A 27908-nucleotide genomic window follows, 5' to 3' on the forward strand; every position below is an offset into this window, starting at 1 on the left:
TGTGCTGAGTCAGGAAATATGTCAGAATTGATTTTTCTTTGCAACAGGCCCATCATATTAGCCACATCACTAGATAAGCACTAGTTAATTGGAAATACAGCTTACTCCCATTTATGAGATTGGATAACCTCAATCACAAATAGGCTGCTGCTTTCATATTCACGATTTGTTATACTTTGAATTTTTTAAAGTAAAACTCCTTAACAGTGCCTTTGTATTATCAGTGTGTGACTGTGATTTCAATATATGCAATTTAAAAACCTGCATTTACATTGACTCCAAACACTTTTTTGAGGTAGAGATAATAAAAGGATACCAACATTTGCAACTATTGTCATTATTGAACTGACACAGTTCAATTCATGTTGCAGTTACTGTAATATAGTTATCAGCAGGGCTTTCTTTCCAGGGGGTATGTGCTGGTACAGAGTACCGGCACTTTTTGGGCATTTGAGATTTACTGAGAGGGGAGAATATCATGAGTACAGGCACACCCACCCACACACACATCCCAAAAAGGAAAAAAGCACTCGTTAAGTAGAAAAACCTTTGGGGCTATGGTAATTCTTTTGAAAGAATGAACGTAGAGGGTTGCATTAGAACAAATGCAAGAAATTTGGTAAAAGCGAATGCTTCTCTACTCATTTTTTTCAGGAATCCTGTGAGAAGTGTCATAAAATTATTACATTTGCCAGTAAATCTCAGGGCAATCCAATCTCTTCAATAAATGACCAATTTATATACTCATTTCCATCAGCATTGATTTAGGACATGTTGCAAAGGTCCAAAACAGTAAATAGATGCTTGTGGGATTTGTGAGCCAGCCCACTGCTTGAAATGCTGAACTGGGCACTTACTGGCAAGTAAGTGCCATATGGATAGGCACTCTTGCCCAGTGTAATACCAAACTGAGGGCATGCATCTCACCTATCAGATATATACATGGGTAAATATGCCAGCCTACAGCTTAAAACACTAGATTGGAGTGCTTAGACCTTGCTCACACAGATATGTTTGCAGATAGCTGAGATTACTTACTATATGAAACATCTACTCTGCCTAGAAGAGGACCTCAAGGGAGGATCTCAAGGAACAACTTCACTTTTAGCCCTCATTACGTCACCTCATCTGTAGAGACCTCAGTGGCTTTTACCTGAGCTATTTTCGAGGCCTTCATAAAAATCCCCCTTTTGGAAAAGGCTACAGGAGTAGAAGGGGGCTGTTTTCCTGCCTCACATCTCCTACATTGTGCAGCCATTCCTGATATACAAAGACTGAGAACTTTTGAATTTCAATGTTCTCTTTCCAAGTCAAATCTAGAACCTCCAAGAAGTAATGTTGCCACTAGAAGGGGGGCGGGGTTTGGACATAATACAAAGTTATGACAACCCTCCTTCCTTTTTTGAAAACTTGGGAAGTGATTTTACATTGCTTAAAATAAGGAAAATCCTGTGAGGGCCGTGATTTATTAAGACTGCGCCCACACTGTAGTACAACAAAGCACACATTAAAATTCTCCCATATTATATAAAGGGGAAAATATGTTGTATACTTAAAATATATAAACCACAAATCCAATGAGACCCATTAGGCATGTGGAAGGCATGTGTATGCCCAGCAGAGCTTGCAACATTTTTCCTTAACAGTGACTCCCTAGTGGCATACTGCAAACTGTTTTTTTGAAGTTCCTCCATGTTGGAAAAAAAGTGTGTAATATCAGGCTGAGAGGCTGTTGTTAGGAAGAAAACCCCCCTACTGGCAATATAAAACAGGTTGTGCATTTTCACTGCCAGTGTTTGCAGACTGCAATGGGGCGTCCTGTGGAACTGCAGTCAAACCTGTGATAGATTCTGCAACCATTTTGCTTTAAAGAAGCTGCATTTGTGCAGCTGATGAGAAACACAGGTTACCCACAGAAAACGACGTTCTGAATCCTTGCAGACAACCAAATGCTTCAGGGAGCTCAACGTGTGAAGGCTGCCAATCTATTTGAACATTGCTAGCTCATCCTTTCATCTGGGTACAGGATTCCCAGGGTGACTCATAACAAAATCTCCAGATTGGACTACAGTAGTCATCTCCAGTCTGGTCTACTGTAACTCGCTCTATGCAGGGCTTCCTGTGAGTTTGACCCAGAAATTGCAGCGGGTCCAGAATGCTGCTGCATGTGTCCTGATCGGTATGCCATACAGGGCACACGTAACTCCAACCTTGCAGCAGCTGCACTGGCTCCCCGTGGAGTTCTGGATCAGGTTCAAGGTGTTGGTTTTAACCTATAAAGCTCTAAATGGACTGGGACCAGCATACCTGAGGGACCACATCTCCCTATATATGCCCCGGGGGTGGGGGGGTGCTGAGATCGGCAGGTAAACACCTGCTGGTGGTCCCTGGCCCCAAGAAGGCTTGACGGGGCCAGGGCTTTTTCAGTCCTGGCCTCAACCTGGTGGAACTCTGTCAGAAGACACTTGGGCCTGTCAAGATCTTCCATCTTTTCAGCGGGCCTGCAAGATAGAGATGTTTCACCAGGCATATGGTTGAGGCCAACATTAAATCCATCAATGAGCCTCCCTGCCAGTCTTCTACCTGGGGGAGCTATATGGCCATATGCCCCCCCCCACGCATGAGCAGCCATAAGATATCAATCCAGTCCTCCACCCTTTTTATATATGGTGAGCAGATGGATTTCTGATATGTTTATGTTTTAAATCTGTGCTTTTACCGTATTTCTGTATTTTACTTCTTATTGTAACCCGGTCTGAGCCCGCTCAGGGCGGGCAGGATATAAATCAAATAAATAATAATAATAAAATTACAAAATAATAAACAAATCAACATAGCCCATAGCATAAAAACCAGCCATTGGCCAAATCTAGTAACATCCAGTGGCTATTGCAAAATAAAACCTCTTTAGATTGCATACTCTCTCTTTAAAAGGTTAGTTTCTAGTAGTTACCATAACAAGGAAGAATACAGGCAAATACCATTTTTGATAGAATGCTCCAAAATTGTGGAGCTGTTGTACAGACTTTCGAATGTCCAATGGTCAAATATCCCCACAAGATGGGTAAAACTAGGTTTGAGGGCAGATTAACATATTACATGTCAAGACTTGTGAAAAAACCTCCGGATGCAAGTGTATTTTCAGAGGTAAAACTGGCAGCAGAGGAGAGGAAGAACTTAACCAGTCCCCCCTTTGCAGCTCCATGTGCCTAAGTGGTTTATTTTCCAATTATGTGGTATTCCAGGCACATCTAGAACCCCATATGGGGAAAAGAGGAGGGAGAGAAGGTACCATGCTCTTAAGGCAAAACAGTAGGCTAAGAGGAGGTGGTCCTTTCCTCTCTGGTGTAAAACTCCTGCTCCTGAAGCTGCATTTTTGTAGAAGTAGCAGCCATTGGAACATGTTATTAAACACAATGTGGTATGTCCAACCATGCAGTTCTTCCAATGGAACAGCATTTCCTTTAACAGGGGGTTGTTGCCTCCACTGCCTCCCATTTCAGAGCATTTTCTGAGGAACACAATTTCAGGGGGTTCAATATCCTACAGCAGGAGGGAAAAATAGGAATAGGAAAGTCCCACTCCACAGTGTGCAAATACATGGATGTAACTCACTAGTGTGTAATATTCCTGACCATCAACTACATCAGATCTTACTTTATTGGCAATGGCAACTGGTAACAGAAGAGAGGCAGACCATTACAAGATGCATGGCCTATTCAGTTGTGGCACCTCAATTGTGGAACTCCCTCTGCTTGTTGCTCATTTGGCCCTGAGACTGATGAGGTTGTTCACCTAGGTTTTTGTTAACATATAAACTAATAAACAACAAACAATAATATCTTATTTTCCATTTGTTAATTCTGTTCTCTTCCTCTATTTTTTAATCATTCTACAGTCTTTTATCCACCTTTTTTATTTTGATATAAATTATTTAGTTTGCTTTTTCAATGCTGCTTCAAGATTATTTCTTCTGTGGTTTTTGGGGTGGTGTCTTGATATTGTAATTTTTAAAAATAATTTGTTGGCAACTGTAACAAGAACCTATGGGCTGAGAAGCAGGATAGAAATTTCAAAATAAATAAACAGCTCACAGTTCTATCAGTCTTCTCAAAGATAACTCAGAAGACTCTCTCTCTGACTTCCCATCAAATTCAATCCACAATGAATAAGAATGCACTTTCAGAATGCCAACCCCCAACATGCTGGACAACAGTTCATGAGATATTACGGTACAAAACATTGCCTTGCACCCAATCCAACTGTTGTACTTTTGTGACCTCTGCTGGATGGTCTAAAGAATAATTTATTGCTGCAAAAAGCCCAGTGTCCCTGACAAATTACATAGGACAGTTACACAGCACCCCCTACAGCATTATAATGGCTTTCTGAGTGAAAATATTTCTTTACTATTACTCATTGCTCGTAGAACAAAAGACAAGCTAACAAAGACATACTTTTCAAGTGTGGTATCTGAATCTGGCAACAGGCCCACACAAATAACTAAAGAATTATCAACTTCATTTGCAAAGAGAATGCACCTGCAGATTAGAGGACTCAGCTGTTAGCCTGGCCCTTCTTTTCCAGGATTTATAAGACTTTGGGCACTGCATTTATTTTCCTTTACTTGGACTTGGATCCACTGAGCATACCTGTGGACCAAATGTTGTCTGCCCACAGACCACAACTCTTTCACCTCCTCCCTCCTGCTGCAGCTGAACATGCCCTTGAAATGCAGCTTTTGGGGGCATAAGAACCCCAGGAAAAGCATTTCCAGCTGCAGTGAGAGGCAAAAGAGTTATACACCACGGGCAGAAATCCTTCCATGGAGATGCTCTGGTGGCTCCAACCAACTCTTCATTTTGACTTCAGAAACTGTTTACAAAGTTTCAGTGAAATGAGTCTACAGACAAATGCATTTCTGTTGCTATACTATTCTACCTCTTTGCTTCCAGAGGAAATCTCTCAATGACATCCACTTCTTCCAAAAAAAAGACCGTTACATTTCAAATGGATGATGGTCGATCACTGTTTCTGGCTACAGATGGTAGATGATTGTCTGAGCAGTGAAGAAACACATCCAGTTTCAATATAAGATCATTCTGAACTCTCACCCCTTTGGCTTTTAACTTCTTTTGCACAACCTCCTTCTATACAGACACTAAGGAGCAACAGTGGAATGCTTAAAGATACCAGGCAAGATGAAGGCAGATGGACTCTTAGTCTGAGACTAACATTTGGTCTGAGTGGAGGCAAATGTAAGAATTCATGGCATGCTTACCAGGACAAAATCAAAAAGATGACTTCAACAATCAAAGGAAGCTAAATTCAAACTTGAATTCAGACCACCTCTAGAAACAATTTTTGGAATAGGAAGTACTGTTCATGTGCATACTTCCCATGTAGCAGTTTCAGTGTTTCAGGCCCACCCCACAACCTTCGCTGCATTGAACTATACTATTATTATAACATGGTGCTTTACTAGGAATGCATCTTCACAACCCCCAAACTAGACATAATCCCTATAATCCAGTACCAAAGCAGGAGAGAAAGTTCTACCCACTTGCTTCCTCTGCAGTCCTGTCCTCTGCCCTCCTCCGTCACTTGCTGTGCTGCACACCTTGAGACTTGCTCAGCATGGCAGGTAGAAGAGTGGTGGCCTGCCATTTGCCTTGTCTCTGGCTTTAGTGGTAAAGGGCAATTTCTAGGGGTTTTTTTATTCGCGAGGTACTAATTCTATGCCTTACAGAATTTCATAAGCAAGAACACAGACAAGCCCTTGCCTCTAAGCAGTTAACTGAAATACTACACAAACAATAAGGTCTCCTACACCAGGGACTGTGTATTTTTCTAGCACATTTTTTGTTTTGTGGTGGACATCTCCTTCCCAGGAAACAGAGTGTAGCATGCCAGCCATGTGTCTATCTGATGCTGCTCCTGCTCCAACCTGAAATTTGCATTGCCATTTACAAATTGATGTTCAACTGCAAGGCCAATTCTTTTCCTTTCTTCAGAGGGGCTTGTGTACCATTCCTTAAACCTTGCTAATTCCTATTTCATTCCAAAATAAGTATTCCTGTGGGACAAACCCATCAAAGATTAATCAAACTGCAGCACTGGCTGGAGGTCCCATGCATCTGAAAAACTGTCATTAAGAGAAGCAGAATATGACAGTGGGGTCCATCTGGGTCTCCACCTACTTTTGAGGGCTCTGAGTTTTATGTTGGCTCTTTTTGCAGCCTGTCGGTGTTGAAAACAGGAAGCGCTTATAGCTAATCTTGAGTCCTCAGTTGTAGATCCCCACATACAGCTCTCAGGCTCAAAACCTTGCCCACGCTGGCTTTATAATATAAAAAGCTTCACACCCAAGTGCCAAATAGAGACATGTTTATTATTACGGTGATAAGATTTTGTATTATTGGCTCTTATCGCATAACCTAATCTTGAAACATTATTAAAAACAAACAGACACAAATCCTTGGTATCTGAAGGTATTTTTCTAAGAAATGTCAACAAATTGTAAGTTGTGTGGAGCTGCTAAGGCCAGAAATCGGATCCTCAACTTAGAAGCAAAAAGTTTTCTTCCCGTTTTAGAATGATGAAAAGCTGCCAGAAACATTTTCTATAGAAATTACTATGGGAAGTAGACTAGTTTCCTGTTGGAGGAATGTTCTCATGAAGATACTGCAAAGCCAAGTCAGTCCATTTCATTTCTTGTTCTTTCACAGATTCTGTTGTGCCACCATTGTCTTGCTCTGGCTCAGGAAGCTCATTCTGTGAATGGGACACAAACACTTAAAAAAACCCCCACACATACTTAAGAAATATTTAACCCTGATGAATGTAGGAACTAATAAATGTGATAGCAAGAAAAACATATATGCCAGCTACACATGCCACTCCAAACATGGCTATATGTATCCTGGAATAATCTATTTGCAGATGTATTCAGATCTTTCATCTCTTAATGCAGGGACCAGAGGATGAGGCTCAGAGCAGAGAGCAGAAAGATTTTTGCTCCAAGCTTTGTTCCCATAGCCACTGCTTGTCAGATTACGCATAGCTGTGTGTGGTGCGTGGCTTGCAGCAAAAAGAATGTTTCGTATGCTTTCCTTTCCAAGGTACTCCCATGTTCAGTGGGCTACCCTGGCCCCAGCCATTGGCCAAAGAACAGGAAGCCACAGGTAGCCTTCCTTTCTTCCTCCTTTTGAGAAAGAAATCTAATTACCTATTATTTGTCCTAGGACTGCAGCTGACAGAGAAAGAACATGGTTGCCATTTCCACATGGCTTATATGCCCTGAGTTCAATGCTCTTGGGAAGCAGTCCCGCCCCCCTGCTTTCCCACTGTATTGGGGTGCTTTTGTGTAACTTTCAGGTTTCCCCAGTTTTCTCTGATTGTTGTCAAACTTGCTCTGCAGTGAAGCTCTGGAAAAGATTCCAGTAAAGTATGAATGGCTGCTGTGTAGGTGGAAAAATTCAGATTTTCCCATCTGCATGGCAGCTGTTTTCCCTGATGCTGTCCCTAAAGGGGCCATTCCCTCCAGCACTAAGGTACTTTTTGATTTTCTTAAAATCAGCAACTGGATATCATTATATCGCTATACTAACACTGTGTAAAAGGATTTTTGAATCCCCAGCTTTCATTAAAACATTAAGCCTCTAGACCATTTAAAAGGAAAGGCATCTCTCCATCCAGGGGAGGGCAGATGGCGGTTGCCAGGGGACCTGCCACGCCATGTAGAAGCCCTATTGCCCTGTATTGGCAGCTGCACCAGGAACAGCGAAACTACAGAAGCCTTTTTTTTTTAGATTTCAGATTTTTGCAAACCTGGAACTTCCTTCAGGTTCCTTCCATATAAGAGAAGCTAGTTATTAATCTGACATCATTTGGAGTCTCTCAAGGCCATCATGACCCTACTCTGGGGTCATGATGGATAATACAAATTGCTGCTAGGTACATATTTTGCATATCTGCCTCAATAAACCTGGAGCTTTTACCTGTGGATGAAAGTCTGTTTGCAGAGTTTAGGTCATGATGGATAATACAGAGATCCATCTAATCTAGCATTCTGTTCTGTTAGTGGCCAACAAGATGCCTGTGGAGCCTCGCAAACAAGGCATGAAAACAATGGCCACCTCTAGTTTATCCCCAGTATCCAGCACCAACAAGTATGCTGCCTCTGTACAGGGAGGTTCTGCCTTGCTGTAATGACTAATAATCATTGATAGACCTGTCATCCCAGAGGATTCTGTGTACAAAAAGTGTAAAAAAATCATCCAAAGCAAATCCAAAAAAGAACGTCAAATACTCCTTTCTAATTCCCATCACCATTTGATTACTATGTCAACATTCAGGTCCAGAGACAACAAAAGACAGTTATTACACTGAATAAGACTCAAAACAAGTTCTTTCCTTTGAACTTTTTAAATAGTGTTCTGCCACTGTGAAAAATGGCAAAATAAAAACAGATTTAAAGGCAGCAGGTTGAGTCCATGAAAGAGGGGAGAGACACTAGATAAGAGAGCCACATGGCACATGATTATACATTTGTACTGCCATAAAGTTTCCATTGCTTTGTTACAATTAATTTGTAAAGTTATATATGATTTTATTATGGTGACGCTTAACTTAATGGCAGGATGAACATTTTGTGGGAGTAAAAGGGAGTTAGAAGACTGACACAGGAAAACTGATCCAGATTAATACTTTCTATGCTCACTTACCAGTGGTATTGCCACATCTTCATATGGTAACTTATCTTCCCTCCATGCATCATCAATCAAATCCAGTATTCTCCCATCCCTCTGTACCTCACTGTCCATCCTTGTACAATTTAGAATGTGCTAGCTCTATGATATAAAGAAAGCAATGTTTATCTTCTGGTCTCATAGCCAATTCTCACACATCTCTCTTTTCAAGGAAATCTCTCACCCACAAACCTGGTTCCTCATGGTTCACTTCTACGCTGTTAATTTATGGATAAATTTATAAATAAATTTACTAGCATTAATTCCAGGACAGGTGCTTTACATACTGTGCTGCTAAATTCTCTGCCTTGCAAGATATGTCACTTTATTTTTATACGTCCTGTTTTTTCACAGTGCAACCCTAAAACGAGAGTGCAATCCTACGAGGATCCCTTCTAAATCTGTTTAAGTTAGTGGGTTCAGAAGAACATAACTCTGTTTAGGATTGCACTGTGTTATTACTCCATGAGAACATCTGCTCTTTTATTCCACAGCTACTAAATTTCACTGTAGAGCTTTTAGTGGTAAAGCTTTTGATAAAAACTTTAGAAAGGTATATAATATTGGCACACTGTTCCTATGAATGCTTTGGATTGCCTACAGGGCCAGCTAAAAAAAACTTGTTAAGGGATGAGAGCCACAGTCTCCTTCTTATTATGAACATTAAAAAACAAAAACAGTTATAAAATATACACGTTTGCTAATGTCAAGATTGACCTTTCATAAACTCAAATTAGCTAGCTGCTAATTTTCTATCAGGAATCAAGAACTGATTGTAATAGTTCCCACAATATTCAACATAGTAATTTTTTTTTAAAATTGATAAAAAACACGGTGTTTTTTAAAAATTTAAACACCTTCAGTATTTGATTAAGAATGAAGATAGTATACAATAAGAAAAGTAGTTAAGGATGTACTGCTTAGTATAATGGAGAATATGTATTTGTTTTAGATAGAGAAATTTAATAGAAGTAAGGGAAAAGGGACAAAGGGTTGGAAAACTGTTGGAAGTCAACAAAAGGGGGGAAAGGGAGGGGGTTAGAAATGAAAAATTTGGGGAAAATTGAATGTAAATGTAAAAATAACGGATTCTAACCCAATAAAAATTTTTTCAAAAAAAAAAGAATGAAGATAGATATTACCTCCACTCTGGCCAAAACAATGAGGAAACAAACGGCAGATGCTAAAATACGCTTGCAATCTGCCCTTGTTTTGTCATAACCCTTTTTTGTTTCGTAGCGAAGCCGCCCTTCTTTCTCACAAGCGCCCGCTCTTCACACCGCGCCGGATCTCTCCCTATCCTACCCACCAGCGGACTCTGCGCAACCCCACCCGCCACTACTGGCCACTCTCGCAGGATATGACGTCACAGGCGGCCGCAAACCATAGAGATGGCCCTGAAGGAAAACAACGGGTGTTTCGAGTCGCCTGAAAGCCCTGCGGGCCGGGGGTTTTACGCTCGCCAGCGAGTCGCAAGCTAGAGAGGTAACGGCTTAAGTCACGGTGGAGAGCGCTGACCTCATGGCGGCGTTTCTGAGGAAGCCTCGGTTGGGGGAGAGAAAGCTGCTCTCGCTTCTTGTTTTCCGCTGTGGCTCTTCGCGCGGGGGTATGGCTTTGCCGGGGCTGCCAACTCTTTGGCTGGTCCTTGGCAGTTGTGCTTTCAGCTGCAGCAGAAACGATCGCCGGTGTTGAAATGCTCGCCTTCTCGTGCCAACATTTCAAACCTGTGCGAAAAACGCAGCTGCGGGGCGGGCGAACAACTGGCCACCCTGGGGCTCCTGCTCACTGAGATGGGTGAGCAGCTATGCTCCTTGTTGGGCTGATGCTCGTTACCCGTTCTTATTCGGAAATAATTGGCGTTTACTTCCGAGTAAATGCACTCGAGACCACACCACTGCATACTTCCTGTTTATTTGTGAATCTCACTCCGGATGTACTTGTTAGTTTAAAAAACAAAACAAAACACCTCCTTTCGCTCCGCATTTTTTCCATTTCAACTAAGGTAAATGTGCCCCAAACTAAATATGTCTCTTCTCAGGTATGATGCATTATCAGCACATTGAGGTTATAATCAGAATAAAATCTACATAGTGGCACCTTAAAGATCAACTAAATTTCCAGGATATGAAGTTTTAAGAGTCAGAGCTCCCTTTGTCAGATATGAGAAGTGGAAGGAATGATGAGACAGTGTTTTCCTGCTATGAGCATTTATTTAGTTATGACATAATAGAAAATCCTTATAAACGAAAGATTTTTAAAGTAGATATAGGCTTAGTAGTATGCACACTTTAGTGAAAGTAAGGGTGACTTATTTAAAAGCAAGACTATTTCAGATTGGGCTACAAGGTCAGAAGACCTAAGTGTACTTACATGAATATAAAAATGTTTACCCAGGATGTTCAAATCTGCCCACAGTTTTCTTTATGGTTGGATAAAGTGAAAGACTCTCTGGGTTTTCATTCAACCCCAGTTCCCCCATTGCATTCATGCTGTCCCTGATCCCTGGAACCACTTCTGCAGGAGACTGCAGAAGGCACAAAGAGTTAGGAAATATTCATTTAGTTAGTCAAGCTATGCTTGTGGTTTTTATGCACTTTATGTGTTGGTGGTAAAAGGAGTGAGGTAAGAGCAGTTTGTGTGAACAGTTGCATCCATGAATAATGGCATGCAATGCATCAGGGATCATCCAGGCTGATTAGCTCAAATGTATGTCACAGGAGTTACATGTTGGTGGGAAAGGTTATGCTGAATCCTTGGGTCATGGAGCCTACCTTCTGAATGCCTCCATAACCAAATACAAACTCGTAAATGTGAGTGTTTACTCTGAAGACCTTGTAAAAATACATGATATTAATGAGTTGTGTAAGACAGTTTATAGAAGATATTAGAGAATGTTCTTGTGCAGATTTGTGGAAATTCTGAACAACGCTATTAATAGGGTCATTATTTGGCACTTCTCTGTGTAGGAGTCTGTTTTTGTTCTTTATTTTATTATCTAATGTTTTAGGGCTACTTTTCTGATACATGAGTCCTTGGGTTGCAGACAGCTACATAACGGTGCATGAAGGCTGTGTGAATATCTGTGTAGACGTTGGCAAACTTTGACAAGTTATGAGTTTTTATCCTTTTCAAATCCATGCTTATGCATGCAGTAGGCTTAATCAAGAAGTTGGTGAAAATAAAACCAAGAGATGATGGTATTTTCACTCTTCATTTTATTATCCAAGTATAAAATTGTTCATTTTAGACTGCTTTCATATTTCAGTCTTATGCAGTTACTCCATTGTATATCCATTGAAGGCTTAGCCTGATGTAACTTTGCATAGGATTGCTTTAAGTGTCTTTGTATTATGTAGCTTAATGTAGACTGGCTACTGATACCCTACACAGTATATAAATTAAGAGTGGTCCTTAAGATGTGCGGTTTGTGAGAGCAGGATTGTAAAATGCAAGGAGTTTATTTATGTCATTTATTGTCAAAGAGCATGGGGGTTCGCCACTTCCACCCAAGGGGGAACACACACGTTTTTGTTAAACAGAACTTTACAAAATTGCCAGTGAGAGGCTGATTCCGCACATGTTGGATAATGCACTTTCAATGCACTTTATCAGTCGTTTGAGGTGGATTTTTTGTTCCACACACAAAAAAATACATTCCAAATGATCTATAAAGAGGATTGGAAGTGCATTATGCAACGTGTGCAGAATCACTCAGAGACTGCTCTCACATTAGCCTCACTAGCTGCTTTTTAGTGAAAAGGAGCAAAAGGACAAATCTCCAGGTCTCTCAGGGAACTAAACAGAAGGTTTACCTTGCAAGAGTGACTTGAAAGCAGAGTTTCTTGAACAAAGATTTACCTGGTAGGTGGTTCAAAGATCAAGGCACCGGTTTAGCCTTTTGAGGTTTCATAGTCAAGAACCACCAAAGGTAAAAAATAAAATTATTTATTTAAGGTGCAAAGATATTCAAAAGACAAGACAGACAGTGCAGATAAAGATAACAAAACCTCAGCTTTAGGCTCTACCTATACATACCACAATATTTCCAGAAGGCAAAACACAGGTTAGGCACAGGTGCAAATAATAGAGTATCTTGCATAGAGACAGACAGGACCTTAGATGTTCAGATCCATGACAGCAGCCAAAAAGATGGTTGCAGAGGGACAGCCATCTTCTCAAACACTCAGAATCAAAAGCACTCTCTCTCCCCATGTAGCTAACCTATTTTATGGGTTTAGGGACTTAATTGGCTCAGGCCTGTTAGCCAATCAGGACCCCAAAGATTGATTTCACTGTTGTTAGGGTGAACACGTGACGTGAGTGGGCAGAAGTGAAACCAATCCGCAGTTTTGGTGCCAGCTTCTTTCCCACAGGTGAGAGATTTGCTTAGTTTTCAGGAATGTTAATTGGCTCAAGGGTGTACCACAAAGGCTCTGCTAACGAGCTAACTCTTATCTCCATGGTCGCTGTGTACTGAAGCTGCTAGCAAGCTCTGTAAACTTTCTCAGGTCTTTCTTCCTGAACCAAAGTTTTAAATGTGGCTACAGTTTGAATCAGAAGAACCATTTTCTTTACATTTATAGTCTGCCTTTCTCACTGAAACTCAAGGTGGGATTACATGGTGTAAGGTTAGTACAGTCAATATCAAGGAGATTTTAATAAACAATCTGATCCGATCCAAGCCACACAGTCGCGTCCGACCCCCGGCTACTCCGCAGATCGTCCCCCTCCAGGCCTTTCTGTCCTATAGCGTGTCGAGAGAGATCCGCAGAGTCTCGCAGTGAAGTTTTTACAGGGTAGTTCACCATTGCTTTCCCCAACCCAACACACTTAGCCGTACGACAGCCACGAATGGTAAGTCATACGTTGCCACCCCCTTGGCACTTTGAGCCGGTGTGGGATAAGGGGGAATAAACAATACCATAGAGTAAATAAATGCAAGCTTACAAAGACATAATGTTAGCAGAAATCCAATATAGAGTTCAAGAAATGCTGAAACGGAGCATAAGTAATTCTAGTACTGATGTTAGACAACAGAACTACCCAGTAGGATCATACTTAGAGCAACAGGTAGTACATAGGAGCACATACTTAAAGCAACAGATAGGACATAAGGCAACATAGTGGTGAAATCTATGGTCCCTATCTCATTAGTGAAGCATCTCTTTGTGACCACCTCCCTACAATACAGCCCTCCTATCTGAGTAAAAAAGTCCTTCTGAATAATTCAGTTTTGCATAGTTTGTGGAAAGCCAGGAATTGCTATATGTTTGGGGATCTGACAATGAATTTGCATTCTGGTCTGAAGAATGTCATTTTTGCTAGGGTAATGTGAACCTATATTTAGGCATGTACAGCATACTGATACAATTGAAGTCAGCAGCTTAGCAGGAAAGACTGGTTTAGGTCAGGTCATTAGTGAATCTTAGTCTTAAAATCATTATTGGTAAAAACTGGGTTTTGCTGGCAGCATGGAAGAAATAGCATGAATGATAGATATGTAAAATTATTGTAATAGCTATTGAACTTTTGCAAGAATGAGAACTTCAACCTGCTGTTATATATGAACAGAAATGAAAATCTTAGTACTTACTTGTGCAGGAGAAAAACAAATGAAATGATGCACCCTAAGTATTAAATTCCTAGAAGGCAGCTTTCAGATCTTGTCACTTCTGTATTTGTGTTAGTAACCAAGAAGTTAATGTTCAGATTTGAAAAGTAATGACATATTATATTCTAGTCCAAACAGCAATTGAGGGTACCTTTTGTATGCTCAGATTTAAGATGCTGAGTTAGCTGAACAATCCCCACGAAGGCTTGCGCTCAGGCAAATTTAATTTGCTTAGTTCTGCATTTACTGTGGAACAAGGCAAGGATTAAGTGAGTTTGGTGTCCATACTTGTAGGCCTTTGTGTGGAGGCACTGGATCAAATGTTGCATTATACTGTGGGGAATGGTGTGATTTGTCTCTTTAACATGGATGCCAGTTCTCAGTGGGATGAGTGTGTAAACCAACCCCTAGAGTTGTCTGTCCAAAGTAATGGTAGTGAATTGTCCATGTTACTCAAGATCTGTCAGCTCCTTATGCAGACAGCAAAAACTGTTCTACTCAAAGTTATGACTTTGCAAATAGATATTTCATTAAGATTGGTGATTTTAATTTAAAAATACTATTACAACATAGTGTATGTTAATTGACTTTTTGCCAAATTATTAATCAGTCCTTTAACATGCTCTCACATGAAACATAAACACATATCAGAATCTCATGTATTAGCTGGATTTCCCCCCCTCAAATGCTCCAGAAAGGATTTGGCGGTCACTTGCAGTTGTTCTGTCTCTGAAGGTAAGCGCATCTGTGTTTTGATGGGCAATGCCTCATAGCCCCATATCTTCTGCATTGATAAAGAGGAGGACACAAAATTACAATATTATTAATAAAAACTGCACTTATATACTGCTGCTCTAGACAGATTTGTTCCACACTCAGAGTGACGAACAAAGTGTTGTTATTATCCCCACAATAGTGCCAGGGAGGCTGGGGCTGAGACAAGTGGCTTACCCAAAGCCATCTATTGAGCTCATGGCAGTAGTGATATTTGAATCATCAGAGTGCTGATTCACAGCCCAAGCACTCTGCTTAACCGCTATGAAACAGACTGCATACAACCTGTTCTTATTTAAAACCTTATTCCTGGTAATTTAAAATATTTAGATAGGAGGGATTATATATTGTGCTATTCTGTCGTCTTGGCCTGAAACCATGGGCACGTTGAACTACAATGCTAGCAAAATCAGGTGTTAAGTGAGTGATAACTCTGGCTTCTTTTCTTGAGTTTTATTACCTGTCCAACATTTGACCTGTAAATATATTAAAGTGACAACTATTCCCTTCATTCTTACTGTAAATTGCATAATTCTTCACCTTTTCTTTTCCTTTCCCAATTGTCAGACACACGTCACATGTTTTGCAGTCACCTGAAGAGCGACTAGACATGGTGATAAATTGCTGTAACGTAACCTTTGCTTTGTTTGATTTCTCAGCTGCCCAAAAGGATATGATTCCAGAATGGAGGCTTTGCTACAAAGAATGCAAAGGCAAGGACAAAGTGGGTATGTGTATTCTTCTTGTGAGATGGTTTTTTACATGGACTTCATGTACCAGCTGCTATTTTCTATGTACTTCTCACATTGTATACACAAGAAAGTGATGTACACAAGAAAGTGATCTTGCCTCTTCAAGTGCAAGATGCCGCATCCAAATTTATTGTGCTCACAATGTTTTTTAATGCTAGCATTATGCAGAAGTGTTTTTTTTATATGTGCCCCTTCTCTGATGGACTTTATCAGTCAGATGGAAAAATAAGGGCAACAGTTTCCAAAGTGCATGTAGGAAACTGCTTTTACTTATGTGAAATTTCTCAGAGCTTAAATTCCTCACTTTGATAAGCTGCTCCCAAACCCTGATTACTTTGTTAAGATAAGGCATAAGACTGTCCTTTAGGTCCGTCCATACAGAGTTTTTTAGCAATTGTTCTTGCCATGTACTTCTCTGTGGTGGCCCTCACCTTATCAAATGGTCTGCCTTAAGAGACCAAGAAAGCTCCCATGCTTCTGGCTTTCCACAAACTATGCAAAACTGAATTATTCCGGAGTGCTACAGCGATTTGGTTCAGATAGATGTGCTGGAAAGGGACAGGGACTGTAGACTCTAGTACTGTGTACTCTCTGTCACTGTAAGTATACTGCTACGGGATAGTTCTGCGTTGCATAATATGTCATGTCAGTTTGCTTATGTTTTGTTTTTAACATTGTTTTCAGCTCTGTATCAAATTTCTGCTTGTTTTCAAATTTCTGCAATCTGTACCCTATAGTATTGTTTATCAAACATGACCAGTTAATCCTGGAAAATATTTTAGGGCAGTCTGTACATGCTAACACTTTCTGTTCAAATGATCACTGAGAAGTCAGGGAGTGATCTGGCCACAGTTTCACTTGCCTAAACATTCAGGTTGGGCTACTGTAACACACTCTGGGGCTTCGTCTGAAAAGTGTCCAGGAAAGAAATTTAGTTCAAAATATGGCTGTGAGAGTCCTGATGGGTTCATAAGAACACGAGGACAGCCCTGCTGAATCAGAGCAGTGGTTCATCTAGCCCAGCATGCTGTTTCACACAGCAGCCAACTAGTTGCTCTGGAGGGCCAACAAACAAATAGTGGTCAAGGCCTTCTCTCTCTTTTTTTTAATTTTTTTTTATTGGTGAGCATAATTTCAAACAATATTTCAATTAAACCCTATCTGATTAAATCTAACCTAACCCCCACCCTTCCCCCCTCCTTCTTGACTTCCAACAGCTTTCCAACCCTCTACCCCCTTTATTACTTAACATATCCTATATTAAACAATCAAGCATCCCTACATAACAGTCCTTACTCTAAGACCTAATTACTCTATAATCTATACATACTATATTAGTTTTACTGATATTTCTTCGCAAAATTAATAACATACTTATCAAATTAATTTGACTAATACTTCTTCCCATAATTAACAGCATACTTCTCATATCTTATACTTAACCATAATTCAAACTTAATGATAGTTAAGTTAATATTCTAACTTAATAACATTTATTACTCTAAATAATTTCCTCTTTCCTTACTATATGTATGCTATATTACTTTTTCTAATATATCAATCCCACTTCTAAGTATCAGTTATAAATTCTACCCCTCCTATAGTTAACTATAATCCTAGCTTAGATTAATATAAACACACATTTCTTCTATTGGTAAAGTCACTTCTCTCTTCTGTTTGTAGTATCATAGTTTAAAAGTTCTCAAACTGCCACAGTTCTCCTTTCACATCCCATTTTTTCTCCAAATATTGTTTCATTTTTGCCCAGTCTGCCATAAATTGTTCTGGGTCTTGGTCTTTAAGTTTTCTTGTCATTTTGTCCATTTCTGCCATGTACAGCAATTTGTAAATCCAGTCCTCTACAGTAGGTACTTCTTGCACTTTCCATTTCTGCGCATACAATAATCTTGCTGCAGCTGTCATGTAAAATAACAATGTTCTGTGCTGCACTGGAACATTCTCCATTCCCAAGGTCAGTAGCAACAATTCTGGGTTCTTATTTATTTGTATTTGTAAAATCTCATTTATTACTTCTATTATTTCACCCCAATACTGTTTAGCTACTTCACATGTCCACCACATATGATATAGTGATCCTTCGTGCTTTTTACATTTCCATATTAGCATTCCCCAGCGCAATTTTTTTTGGTGTTAGGTACCATCTGTATATCATATTATACAGATTTTCTTTAGTATTCATGCACGTTGTAATCTTAATTGTATTCTTCCACAAGTGCTCCCAGGACTCCATTGTTATTTCTTTATGAAAGTTTATTGCCCACTTCACCATCTGTACTTTCACTGTTTCATCCTCAGTGTACCATTTTAGAAGTATCTTATAAATCTTTGAAATTTGTTTCTTGCCTTCTTGTAGCATTACTTCTTCCAATTCTGAGTTTTCCATTCTGATTCCTCCTCTTGAACAGTCCGATTTGTAAAGATCTCTGATCTGTCTGTATTGAAACCAATTATAACAAGGAGACAATTCTTCTTCTGATTTTATTTTTAACGTTAACTGTTGTATTTGTGTTATCTCCTTGTAAGTTAAACATTGCTGTTCGTTATCGACAGTTCTCGGGTCTATTACTTCATACGGGACCACCCAAGAGGGGATTTGATCTTCCAGATACATCTTATATTTCTTCCAGATTGTGAAGAGGCTTCTTCTAATATAATGATGCAGAAACAGAGAGTCCGCTTTTATTTTATCATACCATAGGTATGCATGCCATCCAAATATTTTCTTATAGCCTTCCAATGCCAGAAGTTTGTGATTTTTCAACGTTATCCAATCCTTTATCCATGTCAAACAAATTGCTTCATAATACAGTCTTAGGTTGGGCAGTTGCAAGCCACCTCTTTCTTTCGCATCCTGTAACACTTTCATTTTAACACGTGGTTTCTTGCCTGCCCACACAAAGTTTGAAATTTTTCTTTGCCATTTTTCAAATTGTTTAGAGTCTCGGATAATCGGAATCGTTTGTAACAGAAACATCACACGAGGTAACACATTCATTTTTATTGTTGCAATTCTGCCCAACCATGATAGATTCAACTTGTTCCATTTTATCAAGTCTCTCTCTATTTGTATCCATAGCTTCTCATAGTTGTTCTTAAATAAGTCTATATTTTTTGCAGTTAATTCAATTCCCAAATATTTTACTTTGTTTGTTACCTCGCAATCCGTTAATTCCATCAATTCTTGTTGTTTCTGTTTAGTCATATTTTTACATAGTATCTTCGACTTCGTTTTGTTTACGAAAAAACCGGCCAAGTCTCCAAATTCCTTTATCTTCTTTATTACCTTTGGCATATTGTCAATTGGATCCTCTACAATCAACATTATATCATCTGCAAATGCTCTGACCTTGTAGGTAAACTCTCTTATCTTTATACCTCGAATTGTATCGTCCTCTCGTATCTGGATCATCAGTATTTCCAAGATCAATATAAACAACAATGGAGACAATGGGCAGCCCTGCCTTGTACCTTTGTTTATTTTTAGTTTTTTGTCAAATCATCATTCACTACAATCGCTGCACTTTGGTCTTTATAAATTCCTTTAACTGCTTGTATGAACTTTTCTCCCATTTGCAGCTTTTCCATAGTGGCAAACATAAAGTCCCAGTTCAAATTGTCAAATGCTTTTTCTGCGTCTACGAAAAAGAAACCAACCTCTCTATCACAATGCTTATCATAATATTCAATAGCATTTATTACTGTTCTCAGATTGTCCTTAATTTGTCTGTTAGGTAAAAATCCCACTTGTTCTTCTGCAATGAATTCCGACATCCATCCTTTAATTCTTTCCGCCAATACCTTTGCAAATATTTTATAGTCATTATTCAACAATGAAATTGGTCTATAATTTTTAACATTAGTCAAATCTTGTCCTTCTTTTGGAATCAATGATATGTTGGCCTCCTTCCACGTGTCAGGAATCTCTTGGTCTTGCATAGCACCATTCATTACCTTCTTCAAGAGAGGCACCAGTTCTTGGCCCATTGTTTTATAAAATTTTGCCATTAATCCGTCTGGACCTGGGGCCTTCCCCAGCTTCGTTGATTGAATAGCTTCTTTTATTTCTTCTTCTGTCACCTCCTTATTCAATTTTTCTTTCCATCCTTCTGAAATTGTCAGAAGTTTCATCTTATCTAAATAATCCGCTATTGAATCTTTGTTCACCTCTTTTTTTTGGTATAATTTTGCGTCAAATTTAAAAAAGGCTTTACTAATGGTGACTTGATCACTTAGTAACTTATCATCTTCTCGTATCGTGCTAATAATTTTCTTCTCTTTCCTCTTTTTTAATTGCCATGCCAAATATTTCCCAGGCTTATTTGCTCCCTCAAACGACCTCTGATTCATCCTCTTTAAATTCCACTCCAATTCTTTATTGTTCATTGCCGATAACTGTTCCTGCAATATTTTAATATCCTGATATATTTTCTTTTTGCCTGGTCTCTTTTTGAGTTGAATCTCTTTGGCTTTAATTTTTTCCATGATTTCTTGTCTTTTTTCCTCCTTTTTCCTCCTATCTCTTGCATTCAAGTCCATTAGTATCCCTCTGATCACAGCCTTATATGTATCCCAAACCTTATTTGTTGATACTTCTTTATTCAAATTGCATTGCAAAAAGAACTTAGTCTCCCTTCGCAGTAACACAATATTCTCTTCCATTTGTAACAGGTCCTCATTTATTCTCCATCCTCTTCTTTTACTATTCTTACCAAATTTCCACACAATTGGATTATGATCTGAGCCTACCTTAGGCATTATTTCCACCTCTTTAGTCCAAAGCAACAATTCTTTGGAGGCCCAGATCATGTCAATTCTTGATAGTGTAAAATGTCTTGCAGAATAATATGTATATTGTCTGCTCTTAGGGTACTGTCTCCTCCATACATCCTCTAAACTTTCCTGTTTCGTGATTGCAAAAAATGACTTTGGTAGTAGTCCTCTTTTCTTTTGTGTAGTCTTAGATTTCTTGTCCTCCTCCAAGTTCGTAACTCCGTTAAAATCGCCTGCCAATATTATTTGATCATAAGACAATTCATCTAACTGTTTTTGTAAGTCCATAAAAATTTTTTCTTTTGCACCATTAGGCGCATAAATTCCAATCACCAATGTCTTTTTTGAATTCCAAATTATTTCCACTGCCAAATATCGAGCTTCTACATCACTTAACACCACTTTAGGCTGTAGTTCCTCCTTTATATACAATACAACACCCCTCTTTTTCTGTTTGGAGGCAGCTACAAACTCTTTTCCCAGCTTTGCCATTTTCAAATATTTTACATCTTGCTTTCTGATATGTGTCTCTTGTAGGCATACAATTTTACATTTCTGTTTTACAAGCCAGTGGAAAATAACCTTACGTTTACAGGGTGAGTTTAGTCCATTTACATTCCAAGATAGAACTTTACACTCCATGATCAAGCCTTTGTGGGTTTTGGTAAGTCCTTTTCATTTTTACTAATAAAATCCTCCATTTCCTGACCAGATCTGATGCTCTTTCTTGCTCCGCCAAATTCAAATGTCAGTCCCTCTGGTATTTCCCATCAGTATTTTACTTTCATTTCTTTTAACATCTGAACTAGCTCCCTGTATTTCTTTCTTTCCAACAACACCGATCTGGGCAGTTCCTTCATGATTCTTACCGCCTTTCCGTCAACTTCTAGTGGATCCTGAAACTGTTTGGTCACAATTAATTCCCTTGTATTTCTTGTTGTAAATTGCACAAGAACATCCCTTGGTAGCTTCCTCTGAGACACAAATTTTGAGTTGATTCTGTACACCACATCTAGGAGAGCTGCAATTTCCTCTTCCTCCTTCCCCAGGTATTCTGCCAGAATTTCTGTAATCTGCTCTCGGGCGGTCTTTTCCTCTGTTTCCGGGATCGAACGAAATCTTAGTTGTTTTTCCATTTGTTTACTTTCCGCGATGGTCACTCTCGCTTTCAATCCTCTCATCTCTGTCTTCTGCAAATCCATCGTATTTTCTACTACCTTAACTCTCTGCTGCGTATCTGATACGTCTTTTACCAGTTCTGCCATTTCCGATTTAAGTGTCTCTTTAAAGTCTCTAAAATCTTTTGCCATCTCCTGTATCATACCTTTAAGCTCTTTATTGCCTTCTGTAACTTCAGAAACTTTTTTATCAAGATTCTCCATCGCAGCTTGCCACTCCTTCTTCGACATCGTGGGGCTAGATTTACCACGCTCCCACGAGTCTGCCCTTTTCCTTAAATCCGTGGCGGTGATTTATTGCTTCCAATTGCTTTTAAAAGTCCCAATTTGCTCGGTTTTTGTTAAAAGTTGTTTTGCTCAGTCCAAAGTGTCGGGCGTTTTTTCTCTATGGTTTTAACTTGAAGCAAACGCCCTTACCTTCTTTCAAGATGTCCTACTTCCTGTTTCATTGAAGCTAAAACTTTGCCCTTCTCCGAAATGGCAAACTTCCACTTCCGGTATTAACACAGACCGCCTCTTGCCAGTCTCTTTATGGTCCTGACGTACTTCCTGTTACTTTAATGTTTGCAGCAGTTCTCGTGATATTCAAGCTTTCCCACAGTCCAGTATCTCTTCCCACCGCAGGTATGTAAACAATATCCAATTTTCCGCCTTAACTACAGTTTAAAATGTCACTTTTTAAATTTTCCCTTGCCGGAATCTTCCCCTTCACTTAATCAATGTGTCGCAGTTTTTAAATCCAGTTTTAAACTTTATTGCTTGCTTAAATCTGTCCCGATTTGAGAGATAGCAATCTTTACCTTCTTAAACGTCTTTTCTTGGGTTGTAATCGCTGCTTCTTTTAATCGCTGTCAATCTTTATTACGGTCATAGACCACACAATAATAGCATACAACCCAGTCATGGTAAGTCATATTATTTACAAATCTATTCACTAAAATTTCAGGGTACAGAGTCTTAAATATTTAAAACCTTAAAACCTGAGTGCCTACGACCAAATTATTAAATATTAAAATCCTTAACATTATAAAATATTTAAATATTTCCCCCTGTAAAATACTTCCTAATCCGTATGGCTTGCACAGCAAAATTTGCCACCTTTAATGTAATTTCATGGTCCTTATCGGCTAAAAGCTTATCTAGATAGAATCTGTCATTTCTACCTGGGAACCGATTACAAATTGGAGTTATGAAGATTGCCCTAATATTTTGATAAAGCTCACACTCGAAGAGTACGTGTCCCCTAGTTTCTATCTTTCCAGCCCCGCATATACATACTCTTTTCTCGAGTGGTTGTTTTGCATATCTGCCCTCCATGACCGCTGGTGGTAATGGCTTCTTTTAATCAAACGAATCCATTTCCCTTACTGCTTATCGAAGCTCAGGCATGTAGGTCTTATGCCAGTAAAGTTGACTCCTGAGCCGCTGCAGAGATCTTAGCAAACCTGTCTTCGGGTGGGACCTCAAGGGCGGGAGAGAGCTCGTTGCTTAGAGCCCCCCACCACCCAAGATCAACGCGCCCTCAGGTACAGTGCGTACTTGCCTGTTCTCCGCCTGAGACTTCCGGTTCGGGATCTGTGGAGGTCTAAAGCAGCTTTAAGAGCTGAGCTGTCCGTGCCGCTGTTTGTGGAGGCTGGAGGGGCACAGATTGCCCGGTCAAGGCCTTCTCTTGATGTTCTCTTGATGTTGCCTCCTAGGACTGGTATTTGCTGCCTGTGTTGCTGGGAATATAAAAGTCAGTACTGTGTCAGCTTCACTGATTGTCAGTTTGTTTCTGAGCACAATTCCAAGTAATAGTGATGATCCTGAAAACCCTAAACAACCTATGACCAAGGTACATGAAGGACTGCCTCTGTCCTTCAAGTCTACCTCCAGATTTCTTGCTGGGGCTCTGTTCCATATGCTGCTGATACTGGAAGCAAGACTGGATATGCAGGATAGGACTTTAATGCTTTAATGAAGGAACAGGGATTGTAGTGTATGGTCTGTTGCTGTAGGTATGCTCCTATCAGGTAATTTCTGCATAATTTAAAATGTCAAATTTCTTATGCTTTGTTTCTGCACTGTAACAGATCTCTGCTTGTTTTCAATTTTCTGCAATCCAAACCTTATTCCATTGTTTATTGGCTGTCCCATCCTGTTGATTTTATTGATTTATGCTATCCGCTATCTAATCAGTGAGAAAGGTGGACTATAAATAACATCAATAAATTTGAGCCCAGACTATGAAATGCTCTTCTTCAGAGTAAACAGCCTAAACCAGTCAATCACACCTGATATGACACCAGGCCTCCCTTTTGTTTTTTCCTTTCATTCTGTAATTTTCTGAATAAAATATGGGGAATGATTTTCTTTCTTTCCGTTGCATCTGAGGTAGTGAACTCTGACTCACAAAAAGTCATGCTGAAATAAATGTTGATTTTTAAGGTGCCATTGGACTTCTGTTTTATTTAACAGAAACCTGACATTTGCATTCAGGTGAGACGGTGTTTCTACTCTGAGAGGCTATTGGAGGCAAGAGAGTTCTTCTGAATTAGTCTGTTCTGAGGCTGCTATTCCGTTGTTTTATTGTTGGCAGTTGTGTGATGCTGCTGCTTTTGTTACTTTAAATGTTATGGTTTCAATAAACTGGCTTTTAAAAATTCTTTGTTAGCTGCTGTGAGCACCATTATTTAGTGTAATGGAAGGCTACATGTGTTCTAAATAAATAGGTGAAGAATTTTTTCCCACAGAACTTGGCAGTCTCAATTTGCATTACTGTGTGTGATCCATTTTTTTTCTCATTATGTGATGATTATGTCTTTTTGAAGGCTCAGAAACTAAGAAAATCTAGCCAGGGTTTTCAGAAGACCAGAATAATGTTCAGCTTCTCATTACCAATCTTGTCCTAGCTATAAGGTTTTGGTCCTTTAAAATCTAAATCTTAAAATCAATTTAAATTTATTTTAGTGGAGAGATGCAAATCATCACAATCTATGCTATATATAGAGTTTGATTTTATTATTTTAGTGTAGAATAATTTAAATAAAACATTTTCCAAATTTTCCAGAAAAATCAGAATTGGGAAATGTTCCAGAAAATTGAGCAGTTTCCTAAATAGAGCAAGATCTGATTTAGCATGTTCATTTTTATGTATATTAAACAAAAATTATATTTATTGGAATATACTTGGATTTTTAAAAGAAACAATATTGTGTGTGTGTACACACACATGCATGCACGCACGCTCACACACACACACACAAAGTATAGTAAATAAATTTAAGAAGAAACCCAAGACACTGAAAACTGTTGACATGCTACATTTAACACAACAAAAGAACTATGTATGATATGCTGTGTGAACATAGTCCACTCCTCTATTTCAACAGAATTTAACTCTCTTCCATAGAGGTCAGTGGGGCACCTCATCGCTTGCTTTACTTGATAATTCCAGATCACATTAATGGTTATAATATCCCTTATGTCATGTGAGAGGAGACATAGGAGTAAGAATTTTAGCTTTGGTTTTGATTTGACCTGTACAGCCAATCAGGTGAATTGATACTTTTAAAAATATTTTAGCATATATTTTTGATTTTATTTCCCTTGCTCTTATTCCTTAAAGCACTGGAAAGATTTTCACTCCATGTCTCTGGTGAAAATCATTAGTATCCAGTGAAAAATCTTTACTCTTAGTAAATGTGGTTGGTCTTCCTTTGTGGTATGCATCATACAAGATGCAACTCTTTATTAAGCAGCTTGTTGCATTTGAGATAGAAGAGTACATTTGCAGCTTTGTGTTGTATGTGTACAATGTATGAAAAATGATGACCAGGTGCTCAGTATTGATACTCTCAGAACTTGAATATGAATTATATAATAGTACTTAAGTGAAGGGTGAGCTGCTCAGGAGAGCATTCTTTCTGAACCTGAGACACCTCATCTGCCTTGTTAGATTTCCCAAGCTGGCCTAGTTCAAGGCTGTTTCATAGAACGACTGGAATAGACTTCTACCTGTACTCAGGAGAGTCGCTGTCAATCAGGGTTGACAAAACTTGGCTAAACAGGGTTGATTAAATATAAGGATGTAAGAAGCTGATTTCTTACATCTTAAAGAAAAAATCCCCCTTTTCAGCAGAGTTGTGGTTTTCTTTCAGGTCAACTGGCACAATACAGTGAACTTTCAAACTGTGAAGTTGAGTTCTTGAAAAAGTATTTTCCCCAATAAAAAAGCTGTCAGGTTGCAAAGTATGTGGATGCTCTGGAGAAAATGAGGAATTTCAATCTCTTAACCTATTGATTTCCATTTCTTTTCAGTCTGTTGTATTTGACAGACAAATTAAAAGAGTAAAAATCACTGAGAACTTCTCTCCTGGGCTCCACTTTGAAATTCTTAGTATTGTTCTGGTCTAGCAATTTCCAGAATCCCGAAGAAGTTAGCTGAGCAAGTTTAACTGATTACAAGAATCTCTAGGGAGCTGATCCTTGCTAATAGATTGCAAATGTCTTTTGTCTCATTACTGTGTTGTCATCCTTACTGTTGTACTTAAGGACATGTCAGTATCTGTAGCATACACCTCTATTTGCAGGGCTTATAACTAGGCTTTACGTTGTCTCTCGTGTATGGAACTGGGCTTAAAAACTCTTTGCTAGAGAGCAAAACTTAAATTCGATTATAACCTGCTCTGTTAAGCTTCTGAGTGGTATTTATGTTCATGATCTTAGATGGTTCATGATCTTAGATGGTAATTAAGCTAATAATATCTTCATTTCTTCAAGCAAGCTTTTTTTGTCTATGATGAGTGTCAAGTCCTAGGGTCAGGGGACACTTCTCCACCCAGGCACTTCATCATTCGCCAGCCTTTTCAATTAAAGGCAGGCAGTGGTGGGGGAGGGGGGAGATAATTGTGGTTCTGTTTTATTGCATGGATTGCTTGCAATAACAGAATTCTGGGTTCAAATGCCAGATTACAGCCTAAAGTTCCACTTATCCCTTACTTCCTCTATCAAGATTCTGATTCCATTCCCAGGCCTTGGTTACTGCCCAAGGTTTCTTAATTATAGCCTCTAGCCACCACACCCTTATCACAGGGCTAGGCTTTGAGCTAGGTAGGTCCCTAGAGTGTAGCCTGTTGCTCTCCTGACCATGAATGTCCCCTTTCAATGGAAGGGGCCTGGTTCTTTCTGATGTCTACAATCCCAGGACTTGCCAACTGCCAAACTTCTTTCCCTTCTCTACTGTCTGTCTGTTCCCTCTCTCTTACTACTCAATTCCCCTGTTCTGATCTCGTGTTGTGGACAATCCATTGTGCACCCAAAGTATACTATGCTGCCTATTTCATACTGTCTTAGAAAGTCCTTAATGTTTTTGGCTGGTGAAAATATATCCCTTGCCACTGCAGTCCTGGGAATTATAGGCAATTGTAAGCATTATCCATGCTGGGAATTATCATTGCATGTACAAGAGAGGCAAAGAAAGTTTTGCCTACCCGGTATCTTATTCTAGAGACTGCTGTGTAGTTGTAGCAACCTATTTTCTTGTCTGCAGAGGCTTTCTGACTTCATGTGAGGCTGAACTACAGGAGCTGATGAAGCAGATAGACATTATGGTGGCTCATAAAAGAACTGAATGGGAAAGCCAAACACAGACACTTGAGTCCTGCTTGGAAATTCGAGAGCAGGAGCTGTCCTCTCTTCAGAATGTTTTGGATGCGAAACACAAAGAGGTATTTTCTATGAGTGTACTTTTCACTTTTTTCAGCTATATGTTCCCTTCTCTCTAAAATGCCACTTATAGTAATTAACAATGTATAAAGTTGTATCCTAAATTGCTGCATCAGCATTTTATAGGAGATGAATCAAACTTCCTGGTTGAATGGAGCAAATTCTAAACAAGGATACTGTAAAATAGATCCAACAGGCCCACCGCCTGTAGTTCGGCACTTTTTGCAGAAGTGCATTACAGTTTTGTAGAGTGCATTGCAGTAATTTAACCTGCTTGTGAATGGAGCATGAATCACTGTGGTCTGATTACATTTGTCAGGGAATGATTAACGTTTATCAGCTGAAG

The 27908-nt window shown here is 39.3% G+C and overlaps 2 protein-coding genes across 7 annotated transcripts in view; one reads left to right on the forward strand and one right to left on the reverse strand.

Moving 5' to 3' along the window:
- Positions 1-6377: 6377 nt before the first annotated feature.
- Positions 6378-10604, reverse strand: ANAPC13 (anaphase promoting complex subunit 13). Of its 2 annotated transcripts, none has more exons than XM_054982256.1 (3): positions 10269-10604; positions 8727-8852; positions 6378-6774 (listed from the first exon to the last, which is right to left on the reverse strand). In XM_054982256.1, the coding sequence occupies exons 2-3, from the start codon at positions 8823-8825 to the stop codon at positions 6649-6651; spliced, it is 225 nt and encodes a 74-aa protein (XP_054838231.1). In that variant the 5' UTR covers positions 8826-8852; positions 10269-10604; the 3' UTR covers positions 6378-6648. The 2 variants fall into 2 exon arrangements, with proteins under 2 accessions (XP_054838231.1, XP_054838230.1); XM_054982255.1 differs by lacking the exon at positions 10269-10604 and adding an exon at positions 9893-10099.
- Positions 10131-27908, forward strand: part of CEP63 (centrosomal protein 63) — a 45733-nt gene continuing 27955 nt past the window's right edge. For 3 of the 5 annotated variants that reach the window (XM_054982248.1, XM_054982252.1, XM_054982251.1), the window contains exons 1-3: positions 10131-10235; positions 15795-15863; positions 27387-27564. In XM_054982248.1, coding sequence (XP_054838223.1) covers positions 15820-15863; positions 27387-27564 — 222 coding nt within the window. In that variant the 5' untranslated portion in view covers positions 10131-10235; positions 15795-15819. Of the gene's footprint in view, positions 10236-15792; positions 15864-27386; positions 27565-27908 lie in introns of those variants that run through there. The other 2 variants (XM_054982253.1, XM_054982249.1) reach the window with 2 other exon arrangements.

Source organism: Eublepharis macularius, chromosome 6 (assembly GCF_028583425.1).
Source record: "Eublepharis macularius isolate TG4126 chromosome 6, MPM_Emac_v1.0, whole genome shotgun sequence".
Lineage (NCBI taxonomy): Eukaryota > Metazoa > Chordata > Lepidosauria > Squamata > Eublepharidae > Eublepharis > Eublepharis macularius.